This window comes from Pygocentrus nattereri, chromosome 9, assembly GCF_015220715.1.
Source record: "Pygocentrus nattereri isolate fPygNat1 chromosome 9, fPygNat1.pri, whole genome shotgun sequence".
Taxonomy (NCBI): Eukaryota; Metazoa; Chordata; class Actinopteri; order Characiformes; family Serrasalmidae; genus Pygocentrus; species Pygocentrus nattereri.
In genome coordinates this window covers 2,189,634-2,202,133 of record NC_051219.1, presented here as the reverse complement: position 1 = coordinate 2,202,133, position 12,500 = coordinate 2,189,634, and the positions used below count along the sequence as shown (strand labels likewise).

The window sequence follows — 12,500 nt, the reverse complement described above, 5'->3', positions numbered from 1 at the left end:
GTGCTCGTGCTCTGGTTGTTGATCTGCTGTTGGTCAGTGCGACGCAGCAGGCTGGTGTGACCTACTCCAATAAAACCTTCAGTTCTTTCAGCAAAAAATACCTGCTGTTATTTTCCTTCCAGTTCCACACTGACGCTTTCATTTCCATCCAGATCTGCTGCATCTGCAGATATTGAAGCAGTAGAACCCGAGAGGGGGTGAGTTATCCTGAAATATCATCCCGGCTGTGATCTGGTGTCTGTAGATCATCCCAGCCGTGATGTTACTGGTGATAACTCCCTCCTCGAGTGCTCTGCTGCTTTAATACAGCAGTTAAATAAATACAGTAAGAAATGAATAAACTGGCCGTGAACTCGGCTTTAATATGTTTTAATGTTCAGCTCCTTCCTCCTAATTAGAGCTCCTTAACGAGCAGCTCGTTGCTACGTCAGAGTAACGAGCTCCACCCACTCGCTGCTCAGCCGGCAGTTCGTTCTCCAGCTCCTTACACTAAATTCCCAAACTGTCGTCACCACTGAGCAGCTTTTCAGTCGGCAGCTGTGACAGAAGAACAGCTGAACAACCTGGAATCAGCCAGAAATGAACCCAACACCATTCGCCAGACGTGTCTGATCTTCAGAGTCGGACCAGATCAGACTGAGCCGTAAAACTGACCCAATATCAGGTTCAGCTCAGTTTGGTCAGTTTGTCCAGATCAGTATTAATGTTGTTTTGTTCCAGCCGGTCTGTAAAGCTTCTTACAGCCCGTTTACAGCGCGTTTTTTATATGTTTTGTTTATCAGAGCTGGAGAAGCTTCTCTCTGTCGGCTCTTTGATCCCAAAAACAAAACGAAGCATTAGCGCAAGTTTGGCTTCAGACCACGTCGGCTTTTTAAACATCTGTATCTTTAGCTATTCGACTCAGTTTAAGCCCAATACTGACATTTAAAGCGTCTTCTCAGCCTCGGGATGTGTTGGCTGGTGAAGGATCCGCCCATCAGATCTTTTGTTGCCGTGGAAAAGAAGGACACGTTTCTCGGCTGCATATGAAGGAGCCTTTGAATTGGGGCTGCCTAGTCGCACCACTGTGACGTAGTCGGCCTTCAACCGCAGCCTCTGCTGGATGCAGCCACGGAATAGGACGCAGTGAGAGGACGTGAGCACCCGGAGGACCTGAGGAGCGTGAATTTGAGGGGGAACCGAATTGGATACAACACTGGCGTTGGCCGTGCTGAACGGCTGTACCTACAGTACCTACATGTCAGTCGAGATGCGGTTTTGAGAGGAAAGCGATGCTGGAGTGAAGATGTTTTAGGCCAAAACTTTACAACAAAGCTACCACTAAACAAAACATGCCATAGAAGAACCACTGGTTCTCTCAGGAACCTGTCAGTGGACGATCCCTTTGATAACCGTTTCTGTAAATGAGATCTGCAGAAGAGAAAGTTGATGTGAACACACCAACTAAAGGCCGTCCTTAGAATCTCGCATCAAAACCAAGAACCGTTTACCTTGGAGTGATGTCAGTGTCTCCGAGACCAACTGTACACGAGAATTCCCAAATCATTTTTAATATTACACATTTATTCACAAACATGATGTCCAACACATTACTGACTCCTAGCATTCCTAACATTCCTAATATTCCGAATAAGGGTGAGTATATAAATCAGTACATGTAGATATGCAGAATAATGGAGCTGCGTCTGCCTCTGTACATCTAGAGCGCACATTATGTCTCTCACACAACTGCCTTTAAAGTGAAATTCCACCAAATCATCAGTCATTCAGAGGTTCAGACGTCTTTACAGTGGTGGTGATGGGAACCAGGCGTCGCCATGACTACAACACAGATATAGACACTTTATTTACCATCCAGAACCACCAGAGAACCTACACGAGTCTTCTGAGCTTATATGGAATGTTGATGATGGAAAACAGTGGAAAATCTGGAATAATGAGTTTTCTTTGGGGACTATTTTGCCGCACAGCGCCCTGCATGTCTCCCTCCACCATGAATGGAGTTGAAGTTCTCTAAACTCTCATAAAACAGCGTCTCAGTCATCAGGCAGTGAATTCAGAACCAGTTCATGTAGGAACTTTCTGTAGGAGCTTTTAGAGGGACGTCTGGTTCCTATCACCACCACTGTGAGGAGCTTTTAGAGGGACGTCTGGTTCCCATCACCACCACTGTGAACGGCTCTGACTCGGTAAGGTTATCTAGAACAGAGCGTTTCAGAACTGGACAGAGGGCAGTAGAGTGTGTTTGACTGATGACCAGGTCCAGATGCTGGTCCAAATTGCAGGCTCTTAAATAGCTGGCTGTGACAGACGATACAACATCTGGACTTGTCAGATCAGGTATGTCAGAGCAGTGCTGGGCCTAAACTCTGCAGGGTGCGAGGGGCTGGATGAAGGAGAGACAGGTGGTCTGTGGAGAGAGAGACAGAGAGATCAATCCATGGTCAGAAGTTCTGACGCTTCATTTGTTTTTATTTCTAAAGTCTTTAAACACTGTGTCCACTCACTGTCCACTCTATCAGATACAGTAGGTGTAAAGTCAGAGACGACAGCTCATCTGCTGCTGCACAGTTTGTGTTGGTCTTCCTCTAGTCCTGCATCAGTGGTCACAGGACGCTGCCCACAGGACGCTGCCCACAGGACGCCGCCCACAGGACGCTGCCCACAGGACGCTGCCCACAGGACGCTGCCCACAGGACGCTGCCCACAGGACGCTGCTGGCTGGATATTTTTGGTTGCTGGACTATTCTCAGTCCAGCAGTGACACTGAAGTGTTTAAAAACTCCAGCAGCACTGCTGTATCTGATCCACTCGCACCAGCACCACCACGTCAGTGTTACTGCAGTGCTGAGAATGACCCACCACCCAAACAGTACCTGCTCTGTGAGGGTCCATGGGGGTCCTGACCACTGAAGAACAGGGTAACAGAGTATCAGAGAAACAGATGGACTACAGTCTGTAACTGTAGAACTACAGAGTGAGACTACACGGTCAGTGGAGCTGATAGAGTGGACAGTGAGAGGCGTTTGGTGTTCTAGATCATTGTTCTAGTACATTAAGCCTCGTTAAGTGTTTTAGAATGATCTGAAAAGGAGTCCGATCACACTGAGTTCTGGTTCTGGTTCTGTCAACACTTCACTCCTCCGATGGCTCGTCATACAGTACAGCAGCAGCCCTTAAGGTGGCGCCTGTGAGGCCCTGGGATGACGTGAGGAGGTCGAGGAGGCACTCAGGCTCACCTTACAGAGAGCTCTTCTCCCTTCCACTCTCTTCTGCAGTAGGTACCACCTCCCCTTCAGCCACGCCTCCTTCTCCCCCTGATCCAGGCCCTTCTTCACCTCCTTCAGCTCCTCCTTCACTTCCCTCACTTCCTTCCTCTCCTCCTTCTCCTCCCTCACTTCCTTCTCCTCCTCCTTCTCCTCCCTCCTCTACTCCTCCCTCACTTCCTTCTGCTCCTCCTTCTCCCTCACTTCCTTCTCCTCCTCCTTCTCCTCCCTCCTCTTCTCCTCCCTCACTTCCTCCTCCTTCACCCTCACTTCCTTCTCCTCCTCCTTCTCCTCCCTCCTCTTCTCCTCCTTCACCCCCCTCACTTCCTTCTTCTCTTTCTTCTTCACCTCCCTCACTTCCTTCTCCTCCTTCTCCTTCTTTGCTTTCCTCTTCTCCTTCTTCACTTCCTTCTCCTCCTTCATTTTCCTCTTCTCCTTCCTCCTCTTCTCTTCCTTCACCTCCCTCACTCTCTTCCCCATCTCCACCTTCTTTTCCCTCTCCTTCTTCTCCTTCTCCCTCCTCTCCCCCTTCTTCTTCTTCATTATCTTCTTCTTCTTCTCCACCATCGTTTCCTTCTTCTCCTTCGTCTCCGTCTCCCTCCTCTCTCTCTCCCTCACTCTCCTCTTCACTGCCATCTTCAGATTCCTCCTGACAAAAAGAGAACGAAAGTATTCGTACTGTGCCTGATATGTGTCTTTAACTTTGGAGTGTGTGTGTGTGTGTGAGTGTCTGTGAGTGTGTTTGTGTGTGTGTGTGTGTGTGAGAGTGTCTGTGAGTGTCAGTGTGAGTGTCAGTGTGTGTGTGTGTGTGTGTGTGTGTGTGTGTGTCTGTGAGTGTGAGTGTGAGTGTGAGTGTCAGTGTGTGTGTGTGTGTGTGTGTGTGTGTGTGTGTGTGTGTGTGTGTGTGTGTGTGTGTGTCAGCGTACCCCTCCTCCCTCTGAGCTGTCGGAACGCTTCATTCTGTTTTTGTGCACCTGAACAAAACAGAAGATTCCAGTCAGTGATTTAGCTCCATGGTTATTGAAGTAGGAGGTGCAGTGAGGAGTTTATTCAGAGTTTAAAGAGTTTAAATCACTAGCTTCACTGCAGATACTGAATCATTCACCGCAGATACTGAATCATTCACCGCAGATACTGAATCATTCACCGCAGATACTGAATCATTCACCGCAGATACTGAATCATTCACTGCCGATACTGAATCATTAACCACAGATACTGAATCATTCACCGCAGATACTGAATCATTCACCGCAGATACCGAATCATTCACCGCAGATACCGAATCATTCACCGCAGATACCGAATCATTCACCGCAGATACCGAATCATTCACCGCAAATACAGAATCATTCACTGCAGATACTGAATCATTCACCGGAGAAACTGAATCATTAACCACAAATTCTGAATCATTCACCGCCGATACTGAATCATTCACCGCAGATACCGAATCATTCACCGCAGATACCGAATCATTCACCGCAGATCCAGAATCATTCACTGCAGATACTGAATCATTCACCGGAGAAACTGAATCATTAACCACAAATTCTGAATCATTCACCGCCGATACTGAATCATTAACCACAGATACTGAATCATTCATAGTAGACAATGAATCATTTAGAATATATACTGTGTAATCCATAATACATACTGAATAATTCATAATGGTTACTCAATAATTATTAATTAATTTAATAATAACAATAATGAGCTTTCAGGCTGATTTTTTGCTGGAGACTGACCGGCAGGGTGACGCTGAGGGCCAGCAGGCAGGCCAACAGCAGCACAGTCCGCATTTTCAATCTGCTGTAAAACAGACAGTAAACAGGTCATTCACAGCTTTCAGAGAATATTATCTTACACACATTACTGCTCAATAACTTATAATCAATATTTCCAATATCAAGATCCTGTGGCGCAGGTGAATGTGCAGCTTCATTGGGTTCAGTGGTTCACAGGAAGCTGTAATAAAGAAGAAACTGATGTGTTTTATTAAGACTCAGAATTTATCATCTATTAATCAATTCAGAATTAAGTTCTAATGAAATTCACATAATAATAATAATAATAATATTAAGTTCAAATAAACTGACCAACCAGGATGAAGTAATACCCAGAACATTCAGAAGTCTGTGCAACTTAAAAATGATATAATGAAATAATAACATGATTGCCCTGAATGAAGATATCAAGGAATCGAAATCCAGAATGAAGTCAATTATTACTGTTAATATTAATGCAAATTGAAATATTCAAAATGCTTCATATTTTAAAAGTGGTGATCAAATCTGAGGAGTTTCAGACCATTGAGCAGAAGCACCTGAGAAGCTGACCTGTGTTATAAAGTCTCTTACCTGTAATAACAGGCCTCACTGCTCAAACACGGTCCAGTACTGACCTCTACCCGGTAGACCCACTTACTCTCCGATCAGAACCAAAACCAGAACTCTGCTATATTCACCCCCAGCTGCAGCACGACTGCATTTAAGCTCATGGCTCAGGGGCTGCTTGTCCAATCAGGAGGGTCCGAGTGGAGCCGCGTCACTGTGGGGGCGTTCGGGCCAGACGCTGCGTTTTTAATAACAATCTGAGCCCCTATAAAGCTCTATTTCTGTTCCTATGACCGAATGACCGAGCCCACTCTCTACTGCCCGACCTCGCCGGTCTGTGTGCAGTGAAACTGGAGATACGCTGCCCTGTGTGGGCCGGAGGGGTCACGACCACTGGGTAAGTGCTTGTATAACCTCCACAGAAAAGCGCCGACCAACAGAGTGGGAGAATATGCCCAATGCCAAGCGCGCGAGTGATTCAGACCTGACCTCACTAATGCTCAATCACATCCTCACAGCAATGTTGGCTGATGGCGTGATTCAGAGGGTTTGGTGTGAAAGGGTTCAGACGTCTTTACAGTGGTGGTGATGGGAACCAGGCGTCTCCATGACTACAACACAGATATAGACACTTTATTTACCATCCAGAACCACCAGAGAACCTACACGAGTCTTCTGAGCTTATATGGAATGTCGATGATGGAAAACAGTGGAAAATCTGGAATAATGAGTTTTCTTTGGGGACTATTTTGCCGCACAGCGCCCTGCATGTCTCCCTCCACCATGAATGGAGTTGAAGTTCTCTAAACTCTCATAAAACAGCGTCTCAGTCATCAGGCAGTGAATTCAGAACCAGTTCATGTAGGAACTTTCTGTGAGGAGCTTTTAGAGGGACGTCTGGTTCCTATCACCACCACTGTGAACAGTTCTGACTCGGTAAGTTTATCTAGAACAGAGCGTTTCACACCAAACCGCTCAGAACCGCTCTGTTTAGACCTGAACCAGTTAATTACAGAGAACCTAACGTACAGTTTTGAAAAATTGGTGGACTTCCCCTTTAATACTATTCATTTGAGTGTCTATAACTATTTATACGATCGAGATGAACCCGGGATGAACTCGCTGTGCACTGAACGGCTTCATGTTCTAAAATAAGCTCTTTAAAGGTGTTTTTCTCTAAACGAGCTCCACTGCCCTCTGAAATCGGACCCCGGCTGTGTGAAGGTAAATGACCGTGTCCTCCTTCTGTCCTTTATTATATTGGGCTTTATTTAAAACACGGATATTTCAGACTGAAACGGAGAGCAGTGACCGCAGGTCAGCGCGGTGGAGTTGATAATGGCTGACCATTTGAAGCAGCAGTTAGAGGTCCAGAGAGAAGCCGGCCCAGCAGCTTCATTAGCGTTTTATCCTCGTCAGGCTTTACGCCTCAGGGTCTGCATGTGTGGAGTTTCATTAGAGTAGAGTTAAATTAATCCGTCTAGCACCAACAGAGAACACCGTTCTCTAGCTTTACACCCTCGGGGACAACGTTCTCACACACACACACACACACACACACACACAAACACACACACACACACACACACATACACACACAAACACACACACACACAAACACACACCCTTACACACACACACACCCTTACACACACACACACATACACACACACACACACACACACCCACACACACACACACACACACATACATACACACACACACACACACAAACAAACACACACACACACACACACATACACACACACACAAACACACACACACACACACACCCTTACACACACACACACATACACACACACACACACACACACACACCCCTTCTCAGCCACTTCTCCTTCTGGGTTGCAGGGGGAGCTGGAGCCTATCCCAGCTGACACTGGGCGAAAGGCAGGACCCACCCTGGACAGCTCACCAGTCCATCGCAGTCACTCACACCGAGGGGCAGTGCAGCATCTCCAACTGGCCTGACTGCATGTCTTTAGACTGGGGGAGGAAACCGGAGAACCCGGAGGAAACCCACGCAGACACAGAGAGGACCCCGGTCACCCGGCCGGGGACTCGAACCCAGGCCCTCCTCGCTGTGAGGCGACAGCTCAGTAATGCTAAATTCATTAAGATTAAAGGGACTTCCTTTTATATATGAGATAATTGGGTCTTTATAAAGTTATATATCACTAATGGCGTGAGAATTGTATTGATAATGTGTAGGAACCCAGTCATTTCAGAGCACTTCTGTGGGTCACTGTGAAATGTCCACACAGTGTACAGGGCAGCCGGAGTCTGGATGGTCTGAATATGACGAGTTCCAGTTAATTTGGGATGAAATGATGGGATGTGGTTTAGTATTGATTCAGCAGATCTGTGAGGAACTTTTACAGCTACAACTAAAAGGTGTGACAGCGTTTAATTAAGGTCACCATTAAAAATGGTGAAGGTTTCCTGTGACAAGAGAACTGGATACAATTAGCAGCCGCTGGTGTTACTCACCTTACGGTCAGTGATGACAGCGATTAAACGACGTATTCCTGGACATCTGACTTATTTTAAAGCTCCAGGAGGCCCAAGTCTGCGCTTGTAGGCTGATCTTGCTTTGGTGGGCGTCAGTATGCATGTAGAAAGCATGTCCTGTGATCCCGGTAAACAGATCCCAGAGGAAAGAGCTTCTCTCGGAAGTTCGTCTCAGATCTCAATAGTAAACTAATGAAGGACCACTGACTTCTGGACTGTTTCTCCTCAGGAGGAAAGAGGAGATTAACATCAGCGTCTGACTGTGAGACGTTCTGGTGATGAAGGAGAAAAGTGTGAGTTCTCCTTCTGCACTGACAGACTGCTGAGAGGGTTCTGTGATCTAGAACAGAGCTCTATAAGAGAACAATGAGGTCTCACACTGTTCTTACTCAGCTGAGACGAGTCAGACTCTGTGCTCAGTTTTATGCTCTGAGTCAGTTTTCAGTCTTTTTCTACAGACGTTACTGTAACTGTACGGATTATCTGCTGTGATCCGTTCAGGGACCGTGAGCGTCCGTCCTAGAGAGTGACCAGGGCCCAGACTGCGGTCACCCTGTAAACACCATGAAGCAGCTGTGTTCGTGCAGCAAAGCGCCTGGACTTGATTACCTCTCTGTGCCTGAGCTGCTGTTAAACACATCAAACCTTCAGAGCTGCCGGCGACTTAATGACTGGGGCGCTGAGCTCGGCTCGTTAAAGGAGCCGTCCGCAGCGTCTGCTCCACCATCACACGGCAGGTCCTCTGAGTTTGACTCAAAGCTTATTTCTAATAGAAGTCCATGAAAAACCGCCTGTCGACTTCTCCCAGCAGGAGTGAGCAGGCTGGCTGAGTCTGAGCTGGCGTGCAGCGCTGTGGAGCATCAGAGGCCACAGCTTGTTTACTCAGCTTCCAGTCAAAGCTGAACATCAAACACAGAGATGTTCAATTTCAGCAAAACGGAGCCCATTAAAGCTCTCCTGCCGCCGCTGAGGAGACACGAGGCCCTGTCGCCCCGACCACTGAGCCCTTGGCCCTCTGTTTTACACGTTCTCGTCTAGGGGTGGGCGTCCCGATTCTTGTTGAGATAGAGGGGTGGGGTGAAGTGTTGGGGCTACATGACCCTCCAGACGGAGGCTTTTCACAGACTCCAATCAGAGAGATGAGAAAAACAGAGAAACCGGCGAGACGGAGGACAAGAGACCGAAGAAACCCACAAATGTGGGAATCTTCTCTGTGAAATCACGATAATCACTGTTTTATCTTAGTTTAGTGTCGTTTCAGTGAATTCTGGTCGTTTTTTCTTCACAACAAGCATAAAAATCACTAACAGCATGCTAACGTCTCGGTAGCTAGCTAAGCTAACTTTCCCGTTCCACCTTAAATAGTCCAGCAGTTCTGACGCCTGAAGCACCAGAATGTAACTGCTGCGCCATTTAAGGTGGAACGGGAAAATTCTCAAGAATCTGGAGAATCTCTGACTTCAGCTTCATATCACTGAAGAATTAGGGGGGGTGATAATAAATAACTGCCCCCCTCTTTGAAGGCGTCTGATCCCTAAATGTAACTAAAGCCCAGCAGTGAGGAGCTGAACTTTCCCCTCCTCTGCTGTCCCTGCAGACGGGCAGGGTCGCCTACAGAGCGGCGCTAGTAGCTGTTAATGAAGTGATGCTCTTTTATTAGAGGGTCTCATTTCAGAGGGAAGATCTCAACCACTGCCCTGTAGCTCAGGAACAAGGGGAGACACTCCAAAACAAGGGGTCGGGGTGAAAATAGGAAATGGGACTGGGCCTAAATGCACTTTTACACTAGGAGGCAAACAAGTCACTGAAGGTGCCTGGAGTTTGTCTCACATGGTGTGGCGTGGCGTGGCGTGGCGTGAGATGGCGTGGCGTGACGTGGAGTGGTGTGGTTTGGTGTGGTGTGGCCTTATAACACCCCTTATAACTTCAGAGCAAGTGGGCGGGGCTAAATCATGGTAGGTTGAATAGGCAGAGATATATATATATATATATATATATATATATATATATATGTATATACACACAAACGGCCCAAAATAAATGCTCCAAAATAACTTGGTATAAAATCTCGTTACATGAACTTACATTGAAAATGAAGAGAATGTTTTTGTTGGGCTGTAAAGTTCCTCTTTTGGACATGTTGTCATGGAAGGTGCTGATATATTCCTCCACCAAATGAATCACGGAGTCTGTATTATATATTAAGTCATATTTATTTGTACAGATTACATAAAAACAGTGAAAAACATGCACAACAGTTTCTAAAAAACAGACGTTCCTTTATGGTTCTAGCTATCACTATTTCATATTACATGGTGAGAACTGGTTATTACAGTAGTACTTGTGGTTACTGGGTCAGTGTTTTGTGAGTTTGACTCTACAGCAGAGTTGTTTGTTTAAATGACTCTAACGCCCGACTTGCTGTTCTAGACTTTCATTTGCTTTAATCGCTCGAGTCACTTGAACTGCAAGAGTCACTTGAATCACTAGAGTCACTGGAACTGCTGCTCGACCCACAAGAGTCACTTGAGTCGCTGGAGTCACATGAATCGCTGGAGTCACTTGAGTCACAAGAGTCACTTGAATCACTCGAGTCACTGGAATCACAGGAATCACTGGAAGAACTGCTTGAAGAGCTGCTTGAAGAGCAGGAATCACTGGAGCTGCCGCCGCCGTTGGCCTTTGCCTGTGCGGTTTCCGGTTTGGACCGAGGTTGATCCTGCTGACCGGGGTCGTCGCCCAACAGGCCGAAGTCATCAAGCTCAAAGCTGAAATCAAAGAACTTCTTCTTCTTCTTCTCTGCTTTGGGCTTGTTATTCTTTTTCTCTTTCTTGTTTCCTCCCTTTCCTTTTTTCTTCCCCTTTGCTGTTCTTTTCGCCTTTTTGACGTTCCCATCGTCGTCTTCCTCGGCGTTGCGCGCCCGGAGGCGTGGGCGCATTAAAGCCACCATCTGCAGGTTTGACCTCCTGCTGCTGGGTCCAGGATCGAGGGCAACACCGGCATGTTGGCCTTCAGAGCCAACAGCAGCCACCTGGGTGACGCTGTTGTCTGAGCGCTTCGGCTGAGTCGAGGCTTCCACAGTGGAGCTTTCCGATGGACTCGGACTTGGACTGAAGTGCCCTACTTCCGTCGGTCCATCAGCTACCAACTTCCCAGCAGTGGGAACGGTTGGGATCACGTCCACTTCTGGACTGTTTTGGGTCGTTTTCTCCAGAAGCTGCTCAGGTAACGATGGAATAAGTGTTGAGTTTTCTCCTTCCACGTTTCTGGGAGAGCGCCAGAACGTCTGGAGGAACGAGGCCTGAAAAAGCCATTTAGGAATCAATTATTTATTAATTTGCACAATGTAGATTCAAATGTGATAAACGGGACACCAAAAACATCCGGAGGCTTTATTTTATTATGAAACAGCCGTCAAAGCTACACAGCTTCTGAATCATCTTCAGCTCAGTTCATCATTCTGGATCTTAAAGATTTAAACTTTATATTATGTATTTTATATGAAATGACATCACTGAAAGCATTTTAAATCTTAAAACTAGAAAGGAGAGAACATGAAAACCTCTGATCTCCTCCTCAGCCATTTTTCATGATGTGCTAAAATAATAGGTTCAGACTTTCCTTCAATTTGATGATCCTTTATATTCTATTTTAACCAGTTTGAACTTCGTACCTCAGGAACTGTTGCTGGAATACTCCTCTCAGTGTTGGAGTAATCCCCACTTCCCTGAGAGAGCAGAGAGAGACACAGTTACAGCAACCAGTCAGGGCCAATGGAGCGTCATCAGTGTAACTGTAGCGTTTGAGTTAGTTTGTCATTAGTGTAACTGTAGTGTTTGAGTTAGTTTGTCATTAGTGTTGCTGTGCTTTTTGAGTTAGTTTGTCATTATTTTAACTGTAGTTTTTGAGTTATTATGTCAGTGTTGCTGTAGTTTTAGAGATGGGTGGTCATTAGTGTTGCTGTGCTTTTTGAGGTTTTTTGTCATTAGTGTAACTGTAGTTTTAGAGATGGGTGGTCATTAGTGTTGCTGTGCTTTTTGAGGTTTTTTGTCATTAGTGTAACTGTAGTTTTAGAGATGGTTTGTCATTAGTGTTGCTGTGCTTTTTGAGGTTTTTTGTCAGTAGTGTAACTGTAGTTTTAGAGATGGGTGGTCAATAGTGTTGCTGTGCTTTTTGAGGTTTTTTGTCATTAGTGTAACTGTAGTTTTAGAGATGGGTGGTCATTAGTGTTGCTGTGCTTTTTGAGGTTTTTTGTCATTAGTGTAACTGTAGTTTTAGAGATGGTTTGTCATTAGTGTTGCTGTGCTTTTTGAGGGTTTTTTGTCATTAGTGTAACTGTAGTTTTAGAGATGGTTTGTCATTA

The 12,500-nt window shown here is 46.1% G+C and overlaps 2 protein-coding genes and 1 long non-coding RNA gene across 4 annotated transcripts in view; 1 reads left to right on the top strand and 2 right to left on the bottom strand.

Moving 5' to 3' along the window:
* The window catches only part of tfr2 (transferrin receptor 2), a 33,940-nt gene extending 33,842 nt beyond the window's left edge, over positions 1-98 (top strand). The window contains exon 20 of the transcript XR_005130744.1: positions 1-98. This exon is cut by the window's left edge and continues 141 nt beyond it. The gene's annotated coding sequence lies outside the window, so the exon portion shown is untranslated.
* A 4,094-nt stretch (positions 99-4,192) lies between these two features.
* LOC119264034 lies at positions 4,193-5,716 on the bottom strand. The gene is made up of 3 exons (XR_005130734.1): positions 5,630-5,716; positions 5,018-5,081; positions 4,193-4,240 (listed from the first exon to the last, which is right to left on the bottom strand). It is a non-coding gene; the product is annotated as an uncharacterized LOC119264034 (long non-coding RNA).
* Positions 5,717-10,331: 4,615 nt separating this feature from the next.
* Positions 10,332-12,500, bottom strand: part of LOC108412632 (dentin sialophosphoprotein-like) — an 8,516-nt gene continuing 6,347 nt past the window's right edge. For both annotated transcript variants that reach the window (XM_037541168.1, XM_037541167.1), the window contains 2 exons: positions 11,811-11,864; positions 10,332-11,438 (listed from right to left, as the gene is read on the bottom strand). In XM_037541168.1, coding sequence (XP_037397065.1) covers positions 10,581-11,438; positions 11,811-11,864 — 912 coding nt within the window. In that variant the 3' untranslated portion in view covers positions 10,332-10,580. The remainder of the gene's footprint in view (positions 11,439-11,810; positions 11,865-12,500) is intronic.